Raw genomic sequence first — 24,742 nt, forward strand, 5'->3', positions numbered from 1 at the left:
GTCCTCTGGTAGAACCACATAATATATATCTCTGTCCTCTGTAGAACCACATAATATATCTCTGCTGTCCTCTGGTAGAAACACATAATATATATCTGCTGTCCTCTGGTCCTCTGGTAGAACCACATAATATATATCTGCTGTCCTCTGGTAGAACCACATAATATATATATGCTGTCCTCTGGTAGAACCACATAATATATATATATGCTGTCCTCTGGTAGAACCACATAATATTTATCTGCTGTCCTCTGGTCCTCTGGTAGAACCACATAATATATCTCTGCTGTCCTCTGGTAGAACCACATATTATATCTCTGCTGTCCTCTGGTAGAACCATATATTATATCTCTGCTGTCCTCTAGTAGATTGTTGTTGATTGAATAGTTGATTGTCTTACCTTGTTTAATACAGATGATCTAATGTTGCTCTTGTGTAGCTTTGTCAGCTATGTGTGTGTTTTGTCTACCTGTTCCCACCTCTCCCTGTAGGCGTTACAGACACTCCCCACTCCTTGGCTGCAACCCTTCTAATTTCCTGTTCACTGGTCTTCCGGGTCTCTGTTTGGAACTGGAAATCTTCGGTCAAGAACACTGAGTTCATCTCAGCCTATGCTGCCCTTCTGACCCTTGACCTTTTGGCCCTGACGGAGACATGGCTCACCCCAGAGAACACTGCTACGCCAGCTGCTCTCTCTTCATCTGACTACGTTTTCTCTCATAGTCCGATCGCATCTGGTCGTCACGGTGGTGGAACAGGGCGACTCATTTATCCTAACTGGAGATTTTCTCTTTTCTCCCTCTCTCACCTGTCCATCTCCTCTCTCACCTGTCCATCTCCTCATTTGAATTCCATGATGTCAGTGTCTCTTGCCCACTTCAGCTTAACATTATCGTCATCTATCGCCCACCAGGTGCCCTCGGAGAGTTCCTCAATGAGCTTGACACCTTGATAAGCTAATTTGCGAGATGGCTCACCGCTCTTCGTACTTGGTGACTTCAACCTCGTCTGCCTTTCGATTAATTTCTTTCCAACTCGATCTTTCTCCTCCTTGCCTCTTTTGACCTTTTCCCAGTCCTTTCCACAAGTCAGACAATACGCTTGACCTCATCTTTACTAGGGGCGACTTGCCTTCTAATCTCATTGCAACCACCATCCAGGTCTCTGATCACTACTTTGTTTCCCTTTGTCTCCCTCTCCTCCAACCCTAACCGCTCAGCTCCTACCCAGATGGTCATGCGCCTTCACAATATTCGCTCTCTCTCTCCCACTCCTCACTCCTTCTATCCTGTCATCTCTCCCTTCTGTTAAATCCTTCTCCCTCATGTCTTCATATTCTGCCCTCTGCTATGATGTGGTAACCTGGACGCTGTGCTATGATGTGGTAACCTGGACGCTGTGCTATGATGTGGTAGCCTGGACGCTGAGCTATGATGTGGTAACCTGGACGCTGTGCTATGATGTGGTAGCCTGGACGCTGTGCTATGATGTGGTAACCTGGACGCTGTGCTATGATGTGGTAGCCTGGACGCTGTGCTATGATGTGGTAACCTGGACGCTGTGCTATGATGTGGTAGCCTGGACGCTGAGCTATGATGTGGTAACCTGGACGCTGTGCTATGATGTGGTAGCCTGGACGCTGTGCTATGATGTGGTAACCTGGACGCTGTGCTATGATGTGGTAGCCTGGACGCTGAGCTATGATGTGGTAACCTGGACGCTGTGCTATGATTTGGTAACCTGGACGCTGAGCTATGATGTGGTAGCCTGGACGCTGAGCTATGATGTGGTAGCCTGGACGCTGTGCTATGATGTGGTAGCCTGGACGCTGAGCTATGATGTGGTGTGACGCTGTGCCTGATGACGCTGTGCTATGATGTGGTAACCTGGACGCTGTGCTATGATGTGGTAGCCTGGACGCTGTGCTATGATGTGGTAGTCTGGACGCTGTGCTGGTAACCTGGATGCTGTGCTATGATGTGGTAACCTGGACGCTGATGGGGCTAGCCTGATGATGTGGTAGCCTAGCCTGGGGGACGCTGTGCTATGATGTGTTCCAACCTGGAGTGCTGTGCTATGATGTGGTAACCTCTACACCACAGATTGGATGTTCCATCCTATGGTAGCCTGGCCTCCTCTGATGTGGTAACCTGGACGCTGTGCTATGATGTGGTAGCCTGGACGCTGAGTAGTGATCCACACCACAGATTGGTGTTCCATCCTACTGGCCTCCTCTGTGTGGGGAGTAGTGATCTACACCACAGATTGGTGTTCCATCCTACTGGCCTCCTCTGTGTGGGGAGTAGTGATCTACACCACAGATTGGTGTTCCATCCTACTGGCCTCCTCTGTGTGGGGAGTAGTGATCCACACCACAGATTGGTGTTCCATCCTACTGGCCTCCTCTGTGTGGGGAGTAGTGATCCACACCACAGATTGGTGTTCCATCCTACTGGCCTCCTCTGTGTGGGGAGTAGTGATCCACACCACAGATTGGTGTTCCATCCTACTGGCCTCCTCTGTGTGGGGAGTAGTGATCCACACCACAGATTGGTGTTCCATCCTACTGGCCTCCTCTGTGTGGGGAGTAGTGATCTACACCACAGATTGGTGTTCCATCCTACTGGCCTCCTCTGTGTGGGGGTAGTGATCTACACCACAGATTGGTGTTCCATCCTACTGGCCTCCTCTGTGTGGGGAGTAGTGATCTACACCACAGATTGGTGTTCCATCCTACTGGCCTCCTCTGTGTGGGGAGTAGTGATCTACACCACAGATTGGTGTTCCATCCTACTGGCCTCCTCTGTGTGGGGAGTAGTGATCTACACCACAGATTGGTGTTCCATCCTACTGGCCTCCTCTGTGTGGGGAGTAGTGATCTCACAGATTGGTGTTCCATCCTACTGGCCTCCTCTGTGTGGGGAGTAGTGATCTACACCACAGATTGGTGTTCCATCCTACTGGCCTCCTCTGTGTGGGGAGTAGTGATCTACACCACAGATTGGTGTTCCATCCTACTGGCCTCCTCTGTGTGGGGAGAGTGATCCACACCACAGATTGGTGTTCCATCCTACTGGCCTCCTCTGTGTGGGGAGTAGTGATCCACACCAGATTGGTGTTCCATCCTACTGGCCTCCTCTGTGTGGGGAGTAGTGATCCACACCACAGATTGGTGTTCCATCCTACTGGCCTCCTCTGTGTGGGGGAGTGATCCACCCCTCAGAGTGATCTGTGTGGGGAGTAGTGATCCACACCACAGATTGGTGTTCCATCCTACTGGCCTCCTCTGTGTGGGGAGGTGATCTACACCACAGATTTGTTCCATCCTACTGGCCTCCTCTGTGTGGGGAGTAGTGATCTACACCACAGATTGGTGTTCCATCCTACTGGCCTCCTCTGTGTGGGGAGTAGTGATCTACACCACAGATTGGTGTTCCATCCTACTGGCCTCCTCTGTGTGGGGAGTAGTGATCCACACCACAGATTGGTGTTCCATCCTACTGGCCTCCTCTGAGGTAATCACACAGCTCTGAGTATCTCTCACCAGCTGTCACAGTTCCCGTCAGCTCTGATTGAGATCAATTACATGATCATGGCAACGCTGTGCCTTGTTGTGTTGTGCCCACAGAGCGTTGTCACTCAGAGGCCTGAAATATCCTTTTTGTTTGTGTTTGTTTGAGAGGGGAACTGAAGAGGAATAGAAGGCACTCTGGTGTTTTGTAATCGCATCCTTCATTCTTTCCTAAAACCTTCAGCTGGTTTAGAACGGCCCTTTAGTGATATCAAATTCATTTCCAACCTCTTATATCAAACAGCACTAATGAAATCTATTTGATCCGTCTTTCTCTCGTGTTCTCTCTCTTCCCCCTCTTTCTCAATTTCTCTCTCTCTCTCTATTCCCCTCTCCATTTGCTCTCTTTTTCTCTCTTGCACTTTCTCTCTTCTCTCTCTCTCGTCTCTCTCTCTCTCTCTCTCTCTCTCTCTCTCTCTCTCTCTCTCTCTCTCTCTCTCTCTCTCTCTCTCTCTCTCTCTCTCTCTCTCTCTCTCTCTCTCTCTCTCTCTCTCTCTCTCTCTCTCTCTCTCTCTCTCTCTTGTTCGCTCTCTCTCTCTTTCTCTCTCATGTTCACTCTCCCTCTCTATCCCTCAGTGGTTTAAAGCAGGGACAGAATATGCAGCCAGTCGAAGGGGTTGTCTCTGGGATTCTGGGGCCTCGTCTATGGCTTAACAGATGGTTTCCCAGAAGCCACTGTGGGAGGGCGGGAGGCAGGGCAAGGTTATGAGCAGGGTACCAGGGAGGTAGTTATCCTCTCAAACTGTGATTGGCTGATCTCTACTGTGTATGTGACCAATAGTAACCTGGTGGCTGAAGGATGAAGTAGGTGACAGGTGTGAACCTCGCCGCCCGCTACCCATGGTGCATCGCGGGGCAGAACTCCTCTGGTGGTCACACATGGAGGTTACAGCAGCTTAGAGGTGAAGTGGTATATTGGCTAGGTCTGTCTCTCATGGCTCAGATTACGTTCTGGCAGTCAAAAGATCCAAAATTGCTCGGGACATGATCTCTAGCCAAAGGGTAAAGGATGAGGATTTGGCTTCAATAGTGAATGTGAATTTATTTAGAATTTCCCTTGAAGGGGAAAGACTGGAGGAGGCTGGTGGGGGAGGTATAGGATGCTGAGCTCATTGTAATGGAATGGAATAACTGAAACGCTGGCAAACATGTGGTTTCAATATGTTATTTTTCTCCCCAAATTCGTGATATCCAATTGGTAGTCACAATATTGTCTCATCGCTGCAACTCACCAACGGGCTTGGGAGAGCAGAAGGTCGAGTCCTCCGAAACCCTCCAAGCCTCGCTGTTTCTTTAACACCCGTCCACTTAACCCCGGAAGCCAGCCGCACCAAATCAAATCAAACGAGCGCCGAATACAACAGGTCTTAAGGTGAAATGATTACTTTCAAGCCCCTAAGCAATTTTTAAGTAAAAAATAGGTATTATGTAAATAGGTATTATGTAAATAGGTATTATGTAAATAGGTATTATGTAAATAGGTATTATGTAAATAGGTATTCTGTAAATAGGTATTCTGTAAATAGGTATTATGTAAATAGGTATTATGTAAATAGGTATTCTGTAAATAGGTATTCTGTAAATAGGTATTCTGTAAATAGGTATTATGTAAATAGGTATTCTGTAAATAGGTATTCTGTAAATAGGTATTATGTAAATAGGTATTATGTAAATAGGTATTATGTAAATAGGTATTCTGTAAATAGGTATTCTGTAAATAGGTATTCTGTAAATAGGTATTATGTAAATAGGTATTCTGTAAATAGGTATTATGTAAATAGGTATTATGTAAATAGGTATTCTGTAAATAGGTATTATGTAAATAGGTATTATGTAAATAGGTATTATGTAAATAGGTATTCTGTTTTTTTTTTTAACTGTGAAAATAACAGTAGCGAGGCAATATACTCGACCTTCGCCTCTCCCGAGCCCGTTGGCGAGTTGCAGCGATGAGACAATATTGTGACTGCCAGTACAGAGTCAATGTGCGGGGGCACAGGTTAGTCGGGCTAAATGAGGTACTATGTACATGTAGGTATCGTTAAAGTGACTACTAGATGAGAAGCAGAGAAACAGAGTAGCAGCAGCGTAAAAGAGGGGTTGGCGGGAGGTGAGATACAATGCAGATAGACCAGCAACTAGTCCGGGTAGCCATTTTATTATGGCTGTTCAGGAGTCTTATGGCTTGCGGGTAAAAGCTGTTGAGAAGCCTTTTGGTCCTAGATTTGCCATGCGGTAGCAGAGAGAACAGTCTATGACTGGGGTGGTTGGGGTCTTTGACAATTTTTAGGGCCTTCCTCTGACACCACCTGGTGTAGAGGTCCTAGATGACAGGCAGCTTTAGACACAGTGATGTAAGTGGCCTTATGCACAACCCTCTGTAGTGCCTTGCAGTCGGAAGCCGAGGACTTGCAGTACCAGGCAGTGATGCAACCAGTCAGGATGCTCTCGATGTTGCAGCTGTAGAACCTTTTGAGGATCTGAGGACCCATGCCAAATCTTTTCAGTCTCCTGAGGGGGAATAGGTTTTGTCATGACCTCTTTTAATTTAATTTAACTCTTCATGACTGTCTTGGTGTGTTTGGACCATTCTAGTTTGTTGATGATGTGGATACCAGGGAACTTGAAGCTCTCAACCTGCTCCACTACAGCCTCATCGATGAGAATGGGGATGTGCTCTGTCCTCCTTTTCCTGTGGTCCACAATCATCTCTTTAGTCTTGATCACGATGAGGCAAAGGTTGTCTTGATTATGTTCAGGGATAGGTTGTTATTCTGGCACCACCTGGCCAGGTCGCTGACCTCCTCGTCGTTGTCGGAGATCAGGCCAACCACTGTTGTGTCGTCTGCAAACTTAATGGTGTTGGAGTCGTGCCTGGCCATGCAGTCGTGGGTGAACAAGGAGTACAGGAGGGGTCTGAGCACGCACCCCTGAGGGCTCCAGTGTTGAGGATCAGCGTGGCAGATGTGTTGTTGTCTACCCTCACCACCTGGGAGAGGCTCATCAGGAAGTCCAGGATCCAGTTGCAGAGGGAGGTGTTTAGTCCCAGGATCCTTAGCTTAGTGATGAGCTTTGAGGGCACTATTGTGTTGAACGCTGAGCTGTAGTCAATGAATAGTATTCTCACGTAGCTGTTCCTTTTGTCCAGGTGGGAAAGGGCAGTGTGGAGTGAGATAGATAGATTGCATCATCTGTGGATCTGTTTGAGCGGTATGCAAATTGGAGTGGGTCTAGGGTTTCTGGGATAATGGTGTTGATGTGAGCCATTACCAGCCTTTCAATGCACTTCATGGCTACGGACTTGAGTGCTACGGGCCTGTAGTCATTTAGGCAGGTTGCCTTAGTATTCTTCGGCACAGGGACTAGGATGGTCTGCTTGAAACATGTTGGTATCACAGACTCAATCAGGGACATGTTGAAAATGTCAGTGAAGATGCCTGCCAGTTGGTCAGCACATGCTCGGAGCACACATCCCTGTAATCCGTCTTGCCCCGCAGCCTTGTGTATGTTGACCTGTTTAAAGGTCTTATTCACGTCAGCTACGGAGAGCATGATCACACAGTCATTCTGGAACAGCTTGTGCTCTCATGCATGCCTCAGTGTTGCTTGCCTCAAGCGAGCATAGAAGTGGTTTAGCTTGTCTGGTAGGCTCGTGTTCACTGGGCAGCTCGTGGCTGTGCTTCCCTTTGTAATCTGTAATAGTTTTTAAGCCACATCCACATCAGAGCCAGTGTACACGATTCAATCTTAGTTCTGTATTGGCGCTTTGCTTGTTTGATGGTTCATGGGAGGGCATAATGGAATTTCTCATAGGCTTCCGGGTTGGAGTCCCGCACCTTGAAAGCAGCAGCTCAAGCCTTTAGCTCAGTGTGAATGTTGCCTGTAATCGATGGCTTCTGGTTGGCGTATGTAATTAAACGGTCATTGTGGGGATTATGTTGTTGATGCACTTATTGATGAAGCCGTTGACTGAAGTAATATACTCCTCAATGCCATTGGATGAATCCCGGAACATATTTTAGTCTATGCTAGCAAAACTGTTGGTTTGCGTAGCATTCGCGTCATCTGACCACTTCCGTTTTAAGCGAGTCACTGGCACTTCCTGCTTTAGTTTTTGCTTGTAAGCAGGAATAAGGAGCATAGAATTATGGTCAGATTTGTCAAATGGACGGCGATTTAGTATGTAGGACAATCTTATTAGGACAATATCATTTTTTGCCACCCATTATGAAACTGTCTGCAGCTCTTTGTTAAGTGTTGCAGTGATTTCTGTGGTCGCTGACGTGTATAATATTAAGTCATCCACATACATAGACACTCTGGCATTACTTAAGGCCAGTGGCAGGTCATCAGTAAAGATTTTAAAAAGTAAAGGGGCCTAGACAGTTGCCCTGGGGAATGCCAGGCTCCACCTGGATTATGTTGGAGAGGCTTCCATTAAAGAACACCGTCTATGCAATACACAATAATATACAGTGAGTGTACAAAACATTAGTAAAATGTTCCTAATATTGAGTTGCATCCCCTTTTGCCCTCAGAACAGCCAAATTCGTCGGGGCATGAACCCTACAAGGTGTTGAAAGCATTCCGCCGGGATGCTGGCCCATGTTAACTCCATTGCTTCCCACAGTTGTGTCAAGTTGTCTGGATGTCCTTTGGGTGGTGGACCATTCTTGATACACACAGGAAACTGTTGAGCATTGAAAAACCCAGTAGTTTTGCAGTTCTTGACACACTCAAACTGGTGCGCCTTCCACCTACTACCATATCCCGTTCAAAGGAATTTAAATCAATTGTCTCAATGCTTAAAAATCCTTCTTTAACCCGTCTCCTCCTCTTCATCTGCACTGATTGAAGTGGATTTAAATAAATCAAATCAAATCAAATTTATTTGTCACATACACATGGTTAGCAGATGTTAATGCGAGTGTAGCGAAATGCTTGTGCTTCTAGTTCCGACAATGCAGTAATAACCAACAAGTAATCTAACTAACAATTCCAAAACTACTGTCTTATGCACAGTGTAAGGGGATAAGAATATGTACATAGAGATATATGAATGAGTGATGGTACAGAGCAGCATAGGCAAGATACAGTAGATGGTATCGAGTACAGTATATACATATGAGATAAGTATGTAAACAAAGTGGCATAGTTAAAGTGGCTAGTGATACATGTAATTACATAAGGATGCAGTAGATGATATAGAGTACAGTATATACGTATACATATGAGATGAATAATGTAGGGTATGTAAACATTATATTAGGTAGCATTGTTTAAAGTGGCTAGTGATATATTTTAATAAGTGACATCAATAAGGGAACATATCTTTCACCCGAATTCACCTGATCAGTCTATGCCATATGGAAAGAGCAGGTGTTCTTTAATGTTTTGTACACTCAGAGTATATATAAAACAAATGGTCTTTTCTCTCCCAGGTGTCTCCAGAATATGCCCTCAGGACGGCAGCGCTATGACCTTGAACCTGAACTCGTCCAGCTCTTCCCCCCTCTGTAGACCCCAGTATGTACCTGAACAACAGCTCCCCGGGGTTGAGGGTCTACGCCGACAACGCCATCCTGGGCCTGGGCCTTGTGCTGGACAATGACTCCATTACCAGGGACCTCACCAACCTGACCAGGTATAGGTTAGAGGGTTAGAAACCGAATCCCAGAGTTAACTCTCTGAAGGGAATTTGCAGAGAGTGAGCCGGAAACTGGATTGGGTTTTCTGGAATTCATTACCCTAGATACCATATCCTGCCTGTTGTGCCCTTGAGCAAGGGACATAACCTCTAAACTGCTCTAGGGGTGTTGCACTGTGACTGAGCCATTCCTACAACCTCTCCGTCTGTTTGTCTCGGGAGGGTTTGGATGAAGGAAATACATTTCAGTTTCAGTGTTACAATGTAATCATCTTGTTCTTCTTCGACCAGCCTGTCCAACGCCTCCCTCCTTGACCCCACGGTGACCTATGACCCTCTGGGAGGTCACACCATCTGGCAGGTCATCCTGATCGTGTTCCTCACCGGGTCTCTGTCTCTGGTCACCATCGTAGGAAACATCCTGGTGCTCATCTCCTTCAAGGTAGATTGTAGTCCGAGACTAACGTTACATCGTATTATGACTTCCTGTAACTGTTTAAGAAGGCTTGCCCGAGCCAGGCTCACGCCCTGTGGGCCATTCTATCTCCGGTCTCTGTAGCGCGAGGTAGCTTGATGGCACGTGTATCGCAGGCCGTAATTATTGCAAGGGGGCGTCCGTGCCTCAAAACTCTTACTGAAATGGTCCACAACATTGTTTTTTTAACAGCGATCGACATCACACGTCTTGTTAATTGATGTTTTACTGTGGAGTCACACTTTAATCATAATGAATCGTTTCTCTTCTCTCTTCCAGGTGAACAAGCAGCTGAAGACGGTGAATAACTACTATCTCCTCAGTCTGGCCTTCGCTGACCTCATCATCGGTATTTTAACTTACTGTTTTCAGACGTGTATAGATGATGTAATGTATCTCAGCTGATATTGATCATGTATTGTACTATGATTTCCTACAGTGTCTCACAAATGTCTGATATGTATTAGTCAGTTACTGTAATATCAAATGTGTAATATTTATAGTCAATTACTGTAATATCATGAGTAGTATATATAGTCAATTCCTGTAATATCATGAGTAGTATATATAGTCAATTACTGTAATATCAGAGTGAAACTAAAATACAGTGTTCTAATTCTAGGTACTCTTTCCATGAACCTGTACACTACCTACATTATCATGGACCAATGGGCTTTAGGGAACTGGGCGTGCGACCTGTGGTTGGCTATCGACTACGTGGCGAGCAACGCCTCCGTCATGAACCTGCTGGTGATTAGCTTCGACCGCTACTTCTCCATAACTCGACCTCTGACTTACCGAGCCAAGAGGACCACCAAGAGAGCTCTGACTATGATCAGCATGGCCTGGTCCGTGTCCTTCGTCCTGTGGGCCCCGGCTATACTCTTCTGGCAGTATATCGTAGGGGAGCGCACTGTGCCTCGTGGAGAATGCTTTATCCAGTTTCTCTCAGAGCCTATTATCACATTCTGCACGGCCATCGCTGCCTTCTACCTGCCGGTCACCATCATGACGGTTCTCTACTGGAGGATCTACAGAGAGACAGAGAACAGGCAGAAGGACCTGGCGGGGTTGAGGGGGTCGGGGGCAGGGAACAAGGCGGGCCAGGGGGGTAGCCAGAAGGATGAGGAGGAGAAGAAGGAGGAGGCCCAGGAAGAGGAGGCTCCCATGGTGCCCAAAACAGGAAGCTCCAGGAGCTGCAGCAGTTACGAGCTTAACCAGGCCGCTCAGAAAGACTCTGGAGCCCAGAAGACCAGAGGGCGCTTCCGGTTCTGGCCGCTGAGTAGGTGGTCCAAGAAGAAGACAGTCACAGTGGGAGGAGAGCCGGAACACAGCAGCTCCGATAGCTGGAACAACAACGATGGGGGCGGGGCCTCCATGGACCAATCAGACTCTGAGGACGAGGAGGGGGCGAAAGAGTCAAGCCGAGCTATCTATTCCATTGTGGTCAACCTGCCGGGGATAAACTCCACCCCTGGTAACAACCCTAATAATGACCCCCAGCTGACATCTCCTGAAGACCAGGATGCTACGAAGGACCCTTTCCGGCCACAAGTGGGCGATAATAAGGACAAGAAGACATCCTCTAATACCAGAAGGGAGAAAGACAAGGAAGACAACAGCTACCACCAACGCTCCTTCTCTAAAACCCCGTCACTTCCTCGTCTTCCATCCAGACCTCCACCAAGAGCCACCAAACAGGGGATGTGTCGTCCACCTCAAAGTCCCCCTCCTCGGCCCCCATCTCCTTGAAGGATGCAGCCATGGCCAAGCGCTTCGCCTCCAAAGCCAAGACCCAGATCACCAAGCGTAAGAAGCAGAGTGTAGTCAAGGAGAAGAAAGAGAAGAAGGCCGCCCAGACTCTCAGTGCCATCCTGTTGGCTTTCATCATAACCTGGACTCCCTATAACATCATGGTGTTGGTCAACACCTTCTGTACTGGCTGCATCCCTGAGGCTCTGTGGGCTCTGGGCTATTGGCTGTGTTACGTCAACAGCACCATCAACCCCATGTGTTACGCCATGTGCAACCTCACCTTCAGGAACACCTTCAAGATGATTCTGCTCTGCCGCTGGCAGGACATCAACAAACGCAACAAGCCTCAGTTCCAGCAGAGGCAGACGGTCGCCTTCCGCAAGAAGGAGCCCTTGTAGGTGTAATCTACTGGGGCCCTGGGTCAGCTGTATAGGGCTCTGTCGGGCCTCTCTGGGATGGTTTATATTAACAGGACAGTTGGCCAGGGAGATGGACTGTACTTACGAGCCTTTCTCAACGATGAAGAGATCACATAATAATACAAAGAAAAATAGTAACACGACAAATAAAATACACTATTATTTTCAATTAACTCTGCATCTCTTTCAACTATTTACTTTTTCCCCCACAACTGACACCAGTTTGGCGCCAAAACATTGACAACAAAGACATATTCAACATAGTAAAATCATTAAAAACTGTCTAAAAAAAACACAGGACACTGGTGGTTTATATGGTGGTTTATATTTAGAATAATGTTTTTCAGCTTTGTCGTTCTATGTTTCAGATCATATATGTTGCATGTGATTAGGCCACACAGATGACCAGGGATATTTATACACGGAGGGAAGGGGAGATTTGATTAGATTTGATTTGATGTTTCGGGCCTCCAACCCAATGGAATATTTGGGACATATAAAAGGGCTGTCAAACGTATGACAATATCTGTTGGTGTTTCCAAGCCTGGTTTTAACTGAACTGTTGCTATACAGTTACAGACCTTCAACAATCACACAGAACACGGTTACAGACCTTCATCAATCACACAGAACACGGTTACAGACCTTCATCAATCAGACAGAACACGGTTACAGACCTTCATCATTCCTACAGAACACGGTTACAGACCTTCAACAATCCTACAGAACACGGTTACAGACCTTCATCAATCAGACAGAACACGGTTACAGACCTTCAACAATCCTACAGAACACGGTTACAGACCTTCATCAATCCTACAGAACACGGTTACAGACCTTCATCAATCAGACAGAACACGGTTACAGACCTTCAACAATCCTACAGAACACGGTTACAGACCTTCAACAATCAGACAGAACACGGTTACAGACCTTCAACAATCCTACAGAACACGGTTACAGACCTTCAACAATCCTACAGAACACGGTTACAGACCTTCAACAATCCTACAGAACACGGTTACAGACCTTCAACAATCCTACAGAACACGGTTACAGACCTTCATCAATCAGACAGAACACGGTTACAGACCTTCAACAATCCTACAGAACACAGTTACAGAACTTCAACAATCCTACAGAACACGGTTACAGACCTTCAACAATCCTACAGAACACGGTTACAGACCTTCAACAATCCTACAGAACACGGTTACAGACCTTCAACAATCCTACAGAACACGGTTACAGACCTTCAACAATCCTACAGAACACGGTTACAGACCTTCAACAATCCTACAGAACACGGTTACAGACCTTCAACAATCCTACAGAACACGGTTACAGACCTTCAACAATCCTACAGAACACAGAACACGGTTACAGAACCTTCAACAATCCTACAGAACACGGTTACAGACCTTCAACAATCCTACAGAACACGGTTACAGACCTTCAACAATCCTACAGAACACGGTTACAGACCTTCAACAATCCTACAGAACACGGTTACAGACCTTCAACAATCCTACAGAACACAGTTACAGACATTCATCAATCCTACAGAACACAGTTACAGACCTTCATCAATCACACAGAACACGGTTACAGACCTTCAACAATCCTACAGAACACAGTTACAGACCTTCATCAATCAGACAGAACACGGTTACAGACCTTCAACAATCCTACAGAACACGGTTACAGACCTTCAACAATCCTACAGAACACAGTTACAGACCTTCAACAATCCTACAGAACACGGTTACAGACCTTCAACAATCCTACAGAACACGGTTACAGACCTTCATCAATCAGACAGAACACGGTTACAGACCTTCATCAATCAGACAGAACACGGTTACAGACCTTCATCAATCAGACAGAACACGGTTACAGACCTTCATCAATCAGACAGAACACGGTTACAGACCTTCAACATCCTACAGAACACGGTTACAGACCTTCAACAATCAGACAGAACATCATCAATCCTACAGAACACGGTTACAGACCTTCATCAATCAGACAGAACAATCCTACAGAACACGGTTACAGACCTTCATCAATCACAGAACACGGTTACAGCCTTTTGTAACCTACAGAACACGGTTACAGACCTTCATCAATCAGTGAACAGTACAGACTTTGTAAAGTTGCAGTACTACAGAACACGGTTACAGACTTTGTCAATCAGACAGAACACGGTTGCAGTACTTTCAATCAGACAGAACACGGTTGCAGTACTTTTAAAGTTGCAGTACAGAACAGTTGCAGTACTTGTAAAGGTGCAGTACAGACTTTTGTAAAGTTGCAGTACTTTGTAAAGTTGCAGTACTTTGTAAAGTTGCAGTACTTTGTAAAGCTGCAGTACTTTGTAAAGTTGCAGTACTTTGTAAAGGTGCAGTACTTTGTAAAGTTGCAGTACTTTGTAAAGGTGCAGTACTTTGTAAAGTTGCAGTACTTTGTAAAGCTGCAGTACTTTGTAAAGTTGCAGTACTTTGTAAAGGTGCAGTACTTTGTAAAGGTGCAATACTTCCATATAAAGATGCAGTACTTTGTTAAGCTGCAGTACTTTCATGTAAAACTGCAGTACTTTGTTAAGCTGCAGTACTTTCATGTAAATCTGCAGTACTTTCATGTAAATCTGCAGTACTTTCCAAGTGTCTGTGAGTGGTGTGCTACTCTACTCTTTGATTCCACCCAGTGAGTTCTGGTGAGTAGTGAACTACTTCCTGAGCCAGTAACCTTTTTCATCCCATGTTATTTAATGTGTTTGGCTAATATTCTGTGTGGTCACCGGTGATGATTTGAACAACGTGTCGGGGACCATTGTGGTGGTTGTAATCGTTGCTCAAAGTGAGACAGTGTTGTTTGAAAAAGGGGTTGCAAAAACACAGGAAACTTTCTTAGAATTCTCAGGTTTTTTCCCTCCAAAAAAACAAATCCTGGTAGGAAGAGTCCTGGAAACAGGAAGGAATGCTGGAATCCTCCAATTGGGATTTGTGTAAAACCTGGGCATTCTGGGGAAAGGTGCTGTAATTTTGCATCTCTTGTTGTAAAGCACAGGGCTGGTGTACAAGCTGCTTATATGATCTAAAATAACTGTGTGATTATGAGGTGATATTTACATTGTGACTGTGTGGATTCTTTAAATTGATGTTTATGTAGAGTATGATGCAGTTCTATGTTTATATAAAATGCTTGTTATATCTTTTCTATAAAATAATGTGACCCCAGCCCAAGATGTTCACGTGTAAACGACGAGGGACAAGATCATTTGCAATAAAGTAAAATGTAAGTAATTAAATATGTTTTACCATTGAGACATATTGACAAAAAACATGGATATCCACAGGTCTTTCTGATGAGTTTTTCCATACAAGTCATATACCATGAATAGGATAATGTGTCTATAACTATAATGGGTACTAGCTATGAAACAAGTGGATCTGAGGTGAGATGTGTTGTCTGTGGTTGTCTTTGGTAGGAAGGAGCTCACTGAGGATCTGCAACTCAAATGTTATTATGCTTGAGTTCCTCTTATAGAATATTAGCTCAAAAGTATTTCAGATTTCCACAAACAGTACCAGCCCTCAAAATGAATATTTCAGGCACCTATTTCAGTCCAAGTCGAGCACTGAGGTGTTTTTCCTTCCGACTGTTTCCAGGTGGAGAATGTCAGTTATCCAACAGCACCACCTAGTGGTATAAATGTAGTATGACGTAGTACTGAACGGTTGGTTGGCTCAAACAGCGTGTCCAGATGTCTATCTGTGTATCGGCTGGGTATTGTACTTGAAGTGGTACCGTATTATTTTAGGAGTAACTGATGTCGTCCTTAAATTAGCTTGAAATCCAGACCTGTTTGGTGCTATCATTCCACACCCTGTACTCCGCGTCTCTATATCTGGCATGACACAGAGTGTGAAGGAGTGGAATGATAAGACTCGTACAGACCGGTATCCGGGCAACCAACAGACCGGTATCCAGGCAACCACTTAATAACATGGTGCAGTTTTTTGTCTCTTCGCTGATGTGGTGCCGGGTGTTTCGGGAGGACAGTTTTGTTGACATGATGACCTTCATGGATTTCACTAGTTGACCAGGACACACGATGAGTTGACCATGACACACAATGAGTTGACCAGGACACACAATGAGTTGACCAGGACACACGATGAGTTGACCAGGACACACAATGAGGACACACGATGAGTTGACCAGGATACACAATGAGTTGACCAGGACACACAATGAGTTGACCAGGACACACAATGAGGACACACGATGAGTTGACCAGGACACACAATGAGTTGACCAGGACACACGATGAGTTGACCAGGACACACAATGAGGACACACGATGAGTTGACCAGGATACACAATGAGTTGACCAGGATACACAATGAGTTGACCAGGACACACGATGAGTTGACCAGGACACACAATGAGGACACACGATGAGTTGACCAGGATACACAATGAGTTGACCAGGATACACAATGAGTTGACCAGGATACACGATGAGTTGACCAGGGTACACAATGAGTTGACCAGGACACACGATGAGTTGACCAGGATACACAATGAGTTGACCAGGATACACAATGAGTTGACCAGAATACACAATGAGTTGACCAGGACACACAATGAGTTGACCAGGACACACAATGAGTTGACCAGGACACACAATGAGGACACACGATGAGTTGACCAGGATACACAATGAGTTGACCAGGATACACAATGAGTTGACCAGGACACACAATGAGTTGACCAGGACACACAATGAGTTGACCAGGACACACAATGAGTTGACCAGGATACACAATGAGTTGACCAGGATACACAATGAGTTGACCAGGATACACAATGAGTTGACCAGGACACACAATGAGTTGACCAGGACACACAATGAGTTGACCAGGACACACAATGAGTTGACCAGGACACACAATGAGTTGACCAGGACACACAATGAGTTGACCAGGACACACAATGAGTTGACCAGGATACACAATGAGTTGACCAGGACACACAATGAGTTGACCAGGACACACAATGAGTTGACCAGGATACACAATGAGTTGACCAGGACACACAATGAGTTGACCAGGATACACAATGAGTTGACCAGGATACACAATGAGTTGACCAGGACACACAATGAGTTGACCAGGATACACAATGAGTTGACCAGGACACACAATGAGTTGACCAGGATACACAATGAGTTGACCAGGATACACAATGAGTTGACCAGGACACACAATGAGTTGACCAGGATACACAATGAGTTGACCAGGATACACAATGAGTTGACCAGGACACAATGACAACAATGAGTTGACCAGGACACACAATGAGTTGACCAGGATACACAATGAGTTGACCAGGACACACAATGAGTTGACCAGGACACACAATGAGTTGACCAGGACACACAATGAGTTGACCAGGACACACAATGAGTTGACCAGGATACACAATGAGTTGACCAGGATACACAATGAGTTGACCAGGACACACAATGAGTTGACCAGGACACACAATGAGTTGACCAGGACACACAATGAGTTGACCAGGATACACAATGAGTTGACCAGGATACACAATGAGTTGACCAGGACACACAATGAGTTGACCAGGACACACAATGAGTTGACCAGGACACACAATGAGTTGACCAGGACACACAATGAGTTGACCAGGATACACAATGAGTTGACCAGGACACACAATGAGTTGACCAGGACACACAATGAGTTGACCAGGATACACAATGAGTTGACCAGGATACACAATGAGTTGACCAGGACACACAATGAGTTGACCAGGATACACAATGAGTTGACCAGGACAATGAGTTGACCAGGACACACAATGAGTTGACCAGGACACACAATGAGTTGACCAGGACACACAATGAGTTGACCAGGATACACAATGAGTTGACCAGGACACACAATGAGTTGACCAGGACACACAATGACCAGGACACAATGAGTTGACCAGGATACACAATGAGTTGACCAGGATACACAATGAGTTGACCAGGATACACAATGAGTTGACCAGGACACACAATGAGTTGACCAGGACACACAATGAGTTGACCAGGATACACAATGAGTTGACCAGGACACACAATGAGTTGACCAGGATACACAATGAGTTGACCAGGATACACAATGAGTTGACCAGGACACACAATGTTGGATTTTTTTTTTCCCAAGACGTTTTAAGGAGTGTTCTAGTTTTCAAATAGACCTTTTTGACACAAGAATTATACAAGATGTTTGGTTTTATCACACCATGTTTGGAATTATGGACAGATTCATTTAGATGTTTGGTTCCACATATGTGATCAGATCAATAGAAGGATAAGTCATTTTCTAAGTGTTTTATAAATCCACATTTTGTGTTATTTAAATGTTTTATAATGATATGATTGACTTATGTTACTGAGCCATATAATCTTATGCTTGTCATATTTTATAAGAGATGTTTGTTAGTTACTTCCACCTTGATGGACACAAACGGAGGTGTTCAGCTATGAGAATATGATGAGTTTGTATTTGTTTTGTTCCCAGGTAAAGCACTTCTGAAGAACACTCATTTTAATGATAAATCATTTGAAGGATTTTTTATTTAAATTTGATAAACATTTCATTTTATAAAGAAATAAAATTTCTTACTGTGTTTCAGTGTCCGGTCACAGATTGTTGTTACACACACACACACACACACACACGCACACAGACACGCGCACGCGGTAGCACCAGTCATGTAGATTTATTCTGATAGGAACAGCACAAAATTGCACGTCATGCAATGCACGGCTCACCATCCAACTCTGCACTCACGCACTGTACAACATATACTGTACGAACCCCCCCACCAGACACACTAAGTTGCTAGCTAGTCTTAGCTGGAATTCTCTACAACTAAATGCTTAACAACTATGCACCAAAAACCGCTGCATCTTATGTGTGATGTTCGAATAACATTTACAAACAAATGTATATAAATTGTACATTTAAATCATCACTTGGGAGTATAAAAATCACTTTTGACATGCAGTGCTTTGCAACCAACAACTTACCGCTGGTTTGGTGCTTGTTCACTGGGACGATTCTAACTGGAACATCCCCCCTCATAAGCAAGCTACGCAAACCAGCCAATAAGATGCCATGTTGAGTAGGTGAAGGCAAGACAAACTCAAACCAAAAACCCATTGGCTTAACAATAAAGTGGCAAGGGGAATCATCAATATAACCCTGTTAGACACACGCACCAAACATTAGGAACACCTTCCTTCAGAACAGCCTCGATTTGTCGGGTCATGGACTCTACAAGGTGTTGAAAGCGTTCCACAGGGATGCTGGCCCATGTTGACTCTACAAGGTGTTGAAAGCGTTCCACAGGGATGCTGGTCCATGTTGACTCTACAAGGTGTTGAAAGCGTTCCACAGGGATGCTGGTCCATGTTGACTCTACAAGGTGTTGAACGCGTTCCACAGGGATGCTGGCCCATGTTGACTCCAATGCTTCCCACAGTTGTGTCAAGTTGGCTGGATGTCCTTTGGGTGGTGGACCGTTCTTGATACACACAGGAAACTGTTGAGTGTGGAAAAACCCAGCAGCGTTGCAGTTCTTGACACAAACCGGTGCGCCTGGCACCTACTGTTCAAAAAGCACTTAAATATTTAGTCTTGACCGTTCACCCTCTGAAAGGCACACATACACAATCCATGTATCAACTGTCTCAAGGCTTAAAAATCCTTCTTTAACCACCTGTCTCCTCCCCTTCATCTACACTAATTGAAGTGGGAGCATAGCTTTCACCTGGATTCACCTGGTCAGTCTATGTCATGGAAAGATCAGGTGTTCTTAATGTTTTGTCAGTGTATATTCGGTAAGTACTAGTAGGTATAAAGTATAGACCAGCTTTTTATAATGGAGGGTAAGGGAGTCTCCTGTTCATTTTCTTATTAAACCATTACCATCATTATGTTTATATCTTTTGATTGTTTATGTTTGACATAGGAACACGATATAACGTTAGCTCGATAAACCAAAAATGATGCTCCCCAGGACATTAGGCTTAGGTGTTTTCTCAAAATCAACCACTAGGCGTCACTGTTGTATTTGTTATAGATGACTGTATAACGTTATATGTTTCTAGGTTTAGCAGTTAATTATAGTAGTAAGTTTACTTCTGTTTCTAGTCTTTTTTAAATTTAAAACTGTCGAATGCCAAAGTTATGACCGGATTTGACTGTGATCACAGGAAAATCAAAACGTCGCTCAAGGAATTCACACCTGTAAGAAATGAAATGGCTGATTGAATGGGCGCGTCTTTCCAAAGGACTATGTGGTGGCTGCATGCTGGCGGTGAACGTTAACTTCACGGAGGCAACATGATGTGAGTAACGTCTGAATTTGCTAGGGAAGTATTATTTGTATTTTTCCCCCCGCACATGTTCGTTAAACGTCCAGTAAAACCAATAACTTTCCCCGTGTTCTTCACATTGATTGACACCAACACAACATGCGGCAAATTGTCAGCAATCTGGTTGAGGTGTCAGAGCGATATTAGTTGCAATTAGGAAACAGCATCTAAATTCTACACCTCCACTATGGAGTTGCTGTCATTTCGTGATATATTAGCCTTAACTGGAACTTTCTAGCCTGTTATAACGGTTATTGGTAATCTGAACATGGCATTCAGTCCATTTTTAAATGTAAGTTTCAGGAAAGGTTCGTTTTGTTTGTTACTATTGATGATACAACTTCTGCCCGGGGCGCATTTCCCTTGGGGACGGGCGTCGGAGCTGATCGGGTTGAACGTTATCGCACCGTTTTAGAATATAGTCATAAACATAATGTTGTCGTCGGGGGAGTGTTGAAATGCAACATGTTATGATGAATACAGTGAGTTATCCTGCTCCCGAATGACACACAACCACTTATTTGTTTACCTTTTTATATAACTAGGAAAGTCAGTTAAGAACAGATTCTTATTTTCAATGACGGCCTACCGGGGGTCAGCAGGTTAACTGACTTGTTCAGGGGCAGAACGACAGATTTGTATCTAGACCGGTGGAAATCTGTCCTTTTGGTGTTTGGAAAAGACGCCTTTTCAACTTCCTGGAAAATGTGTATTTTAAAAATACTTGAAATACCTTTCATTCATAAACCTAAATTGAACATAACGTCAACGTCTGGAAAATACGTATTTAAACGTCAATTTGCTTACTGGGACTAATCTAATTTTTCTGGAGCCATTTGTTGGTACCTCCTAAGAACGGTAAGGACCTGCCCTGTGCCAACTTAAGTTTGGTGGAGGAGGAATAATGGTCTGGAACTGTTTTTCATGGTTCAGGCCCCTTAGTTCCAGTGAAGGGAAATCTTACCGCTACAGCATACAATGACACTCTAGACGATTCTGTGCTTCCAACTTTGTGGCAACAGTTTGGGGAAGGCCCTTTCCTGTTTCAGCATGACAATGCCCCGTGCACAAAGCGATGTCCAATCAGAAATGGTTTGACAAGACCGGTGTGGAAGAACTTGCCTGGCCTGCAGCCCTGACCTTAACCCCTGATAATGCTCTGGTGGCTGAATGGAAGCAAGTCCCCCAGAATTGTTTCAACATCTAGTGGGAAAACCTTCCCAGAAGAGTGGAGGCTGTTGTCTGTAAAGGGGGGGGGACCAACTCCATATGCCTGTGATTCTGGAATGAGATGTTTGAGGAGCAGGTGTCCACATACTGTTGGACATGTAGTGTGTGTAGATAAACAGGGCCTTCAGAAAGTCTTCACACCCTTTGACTTCTGTTCACACCCACCCTTTTGTTACAGGGTCGGATTCAAATGTATTTGTCATTTCTTGGGGGGGGTCAACGATCATTTGTAAAAAATATATATTAACTTGATTACATCAGTATTCAACCTCCTGAGTCAATACATGTTAGAATCACCTTTTGCAGCGATTACAGCTGTGAGTTTTGCACACCTGAATTGTACAATATTTGCCCATTTATTCTTAAAAAATCTTTAACCTCTGTCGAGTTGGTTTTTGATCTTTACTAGGACAGCCATTTTCAGGTCTTGCCATAGATTTTCAAGCCGATTTAAGTCAAAAGTGTGACTGTAACTAGGCCACTCAGTAAATGTCGTCTTGGTAAGCAACTCCAGTGTAGAATGTCCTCCTGTTTTCTGACTAGAAGCCGCGTCTTCTCTTCCCTAGCAGTTTTTATTTAACCAGGCAAGTCAGTTAAGAACAAATTATTATTTACAATGAATAAAACGATGTAAATAACCAAGAAACAAGGTTAAAGGCTCACTTCAGGCAGACTTCTGTTTCAAGTAAAAAAATAAATAATTAAATGTCATGCCTGTGCTCAGCTCTATACGTGCCCACAGCTCCAGCCAGGCCGTGTTGCAACGCAAGATGGGATAGGCTGTAGGATTTGTAGATGTTTGACTTTGTGCGATTAAACAAAAACGGCAGAAATATTGTTTTAGGATAATAATTAAAAATAAACGCAATAGAGGCAGTCTGCTTTCCACCAAACACTGCGAGACTAATTCACCTTTCAGCAGGCAATAAGCTAAAACGTCAGACTCAATCACAGTCGCACAAACGTGACTGACATCGCGTTACCACGGTAACCGCCCGCCCTTAAAGGGCCAGCTGAGCATTTTTGTGCATCAGATATTTCCGTTAAAGCTGTGATGGAGTATCACAGTGTGCCTCATAATTAGCCATAACACCTGGCGGTCAAACAGGGGAATGGTTCCAATTGTTTTCTCAACTGTTCCTTTTTCCCCCATAGGGGATTTTAGCAACACTTAAAATAAGGGCTGTGTTTCGTGTAGGCTTACCCTGGCGTGACATTTTAATGACTACATCTCTCTCTGGCAAGGTGACTTTTTAAAATAAATATATTTGCCTGTATTGCACATTCCACAATGATCTGGAGGAGACTGCCAACTCAAGCCAAGAGTTAATCCATAGATTCTTACCATCTGTTACATGAGCTAATGAATAAATTGGCTACATTCCTTTTAAATTCAATTCTGTGAAAGGTCTTGTGCAAGTTTTACATTGACACAATACCTGTTAGCAAAGGTGTCAGCTGGAGAGGATGTGCAGGATCAATACCTGTTAGCAAAGGTGTCAGCTGGAGAGGATGTGCAGGATCAATACCTGTTAGCAAAGGTGTCAGCTGGAGAGGATGTGCAGGATCAATACCTGTTAGCAAAGGTGTCAGCTGGAGAGGATGTGCAGGATCAATACCTGTTAGCAAAGGTGTCAGCTGGAGAGGATGTGCAGGATCTTGCAGGGATTTGTAGTTTTGCCTGATGTCTACTTTGATGCTAATTATCATTTTTGAATCTGAGAGTAAATATAGACGAATAAATCACTTTGTCCGAGAGCGATTTACATGGTTATCAAAAATGCCAAGCCGGGGTGAGCCTACACGAAACACAGCCCTTATTTTAAGTGTTTCTAAAATGAATGGTAGAAAAACTATAGGAACCGTTTCCCTGTTTGACCGCTAAGAGCTCTTTATAGAACTTTGTTGGCGACCCTACAAAATGCACATAGAAATGTGAGTTATAGATCTGTCATTTTCATTGCGAGCAAGTCTAAGAAAGCGGTAGATCTGTTCTTTTTGTTTGTCTTTTGGTTGCTGAAAATACAATATGTTTGTTAATGGAAAACATTTGACAGACGGTTCAGACGGTTCTTCTGGCGCAGGGAGAAATGGCAGCAGTTTTACGCCTAAACAGAAGTGTGATTGACTTGGAGTTACATTGTGTTGTTTAAGTGTTCCCTTTATTTTGTTGAGCAGTGTACAAAGCTCGCCCGCCATTTGGCAAATCTGAATATAATTATATCCTCCTGATTTCTGCTTACAAGCAAAAATTAAAGCAGGAAGCACCAGTGACTCGGTCTATAAAAAAGTGGTCAGATGAAGCAGATAAACTACAGGACTGTTTTGGTAGCACAGACTGGAACATGTTCCGGGATTCTTCAGATGGCAATGAGGAGTACACCACACCAGTCACTGGCTTTATCAATAAGGGCATTGATGACGTCGTCCCCACAGTGACCGTACGTACATACCCCAACCAGAAGCCATGGATTATAGGCAACATCCACACTGAGCTAAAGGGCTTTCAAGGTGCGGGATTCTAATAAGAAATCCTGCCCTCCAACGAACCATCAAACAGGCTTCAGTACAGATTGAATTGAACTATACCTGACGCTTATCATCCCAGAGAGGCCTGACAGAGTCCTATATCAATCAGTGTACCACGACTTCATACTAATTATACGTTTTATTGTATTGTATGTGAATCAGCTTTTTGTGTTTTGTTGGTGTAATTATAGCGAACAAAAATTTGTTGGTTGGCATAAAAAAAATCTGAGTGGCTGGTCGATTAATTTATTTTTTTAAATAAATAAATACACTACTGTTCAAAAGTTTGAAAAACTGAAAAAAACTTGTTTTTTAAAGCACTTTTTAAAATAACTTCAAATTGATCAGAAATACAGTGTAGACATTGTTAATGTTGTAAATGACTATTGTAGCTGGAAACGGCAGATTTTTAATGGAATATCTGGGTAGGCGTACAGAGGCCCATTTATCAGTATCAATCAAATCTATTTATATAGCCCTTCTTACAGGAACCAGGCTGAGGGGTGGCCAGTCCTCTTCTGGCTGTGCCGGGTGGAGATTATAACAGAACATGGTCAAGATGTTCAAATGTTCATAAATGACCAGCATGGTCAAATAATAATAATCACAGGCAGAACAGTTGAAACTGGAGCAGCAGCACGGCCAGGTGGACTGGGGA

General features: G+C 44.3%; 2 protein-coding genes across 2 annotated transcripts in view; both read left to right on the top strand.

Annotated features, from left to right (window-relative positions):
• The first annotated feature begins 9,086 nt into the window (after window positions 1-9,086).
• LOC121844467 (muscarinic acetylcholine receptor M3-like) lies at window positions 9,087-12,897 on the top strand. Its single transcript, XM_042314588.1, is given in 5 exon segments — window positions 9,087-9,215; window positions 9,510-9,660; window positions 9,973-10,042; window positions 10,316-11,340; window positions 11,343-12,897. Coding segments are annotated over 5 exon segments (1,866 nt in total). The 5' UTR covers window positions 9,087-9,099; the 3' UTR covers window positions 11,847-12,897.
• Window positions 12,898-20,111: 7,214 nt separating this feature from the next.
• LOC112262177 (formin-2-like) overlaps window positions 20,112-24,742 on the top strand; it is a 91,520-nt gene continuing 86,889 nt past the window's right edge. Inside the window, 1 exon segment of the mRNA XM_042314587.1 lies at window positions 20,112-20,298. Within this exon segment, the coding sequence (XP_042170521.1) occupies window positions 20,294-20,298 (5 nt within the window). The 5' untranslated portion in view covers window positions 20,112-20,293.

Source organism: Oncorhynchus tshawytscha, unplaced genomic scaffold (assembly GCF_018296145.1).
Source record: "Oncorhynchus tshawytscha isolate Ot180627B unplaced genomic scaffold, Otsh_v2.0 Un_contig_2401_pilon_pilon, whole genome shotgun sequence".
NCBI classification, from domain to species: domain Eukaryota; kingdom Metazoa; phylum Chordata; class Actinopteri; order Salmoniformes; family Salmonidae; genus Oncorhynchus; species Oncorhynchus tshawytscha.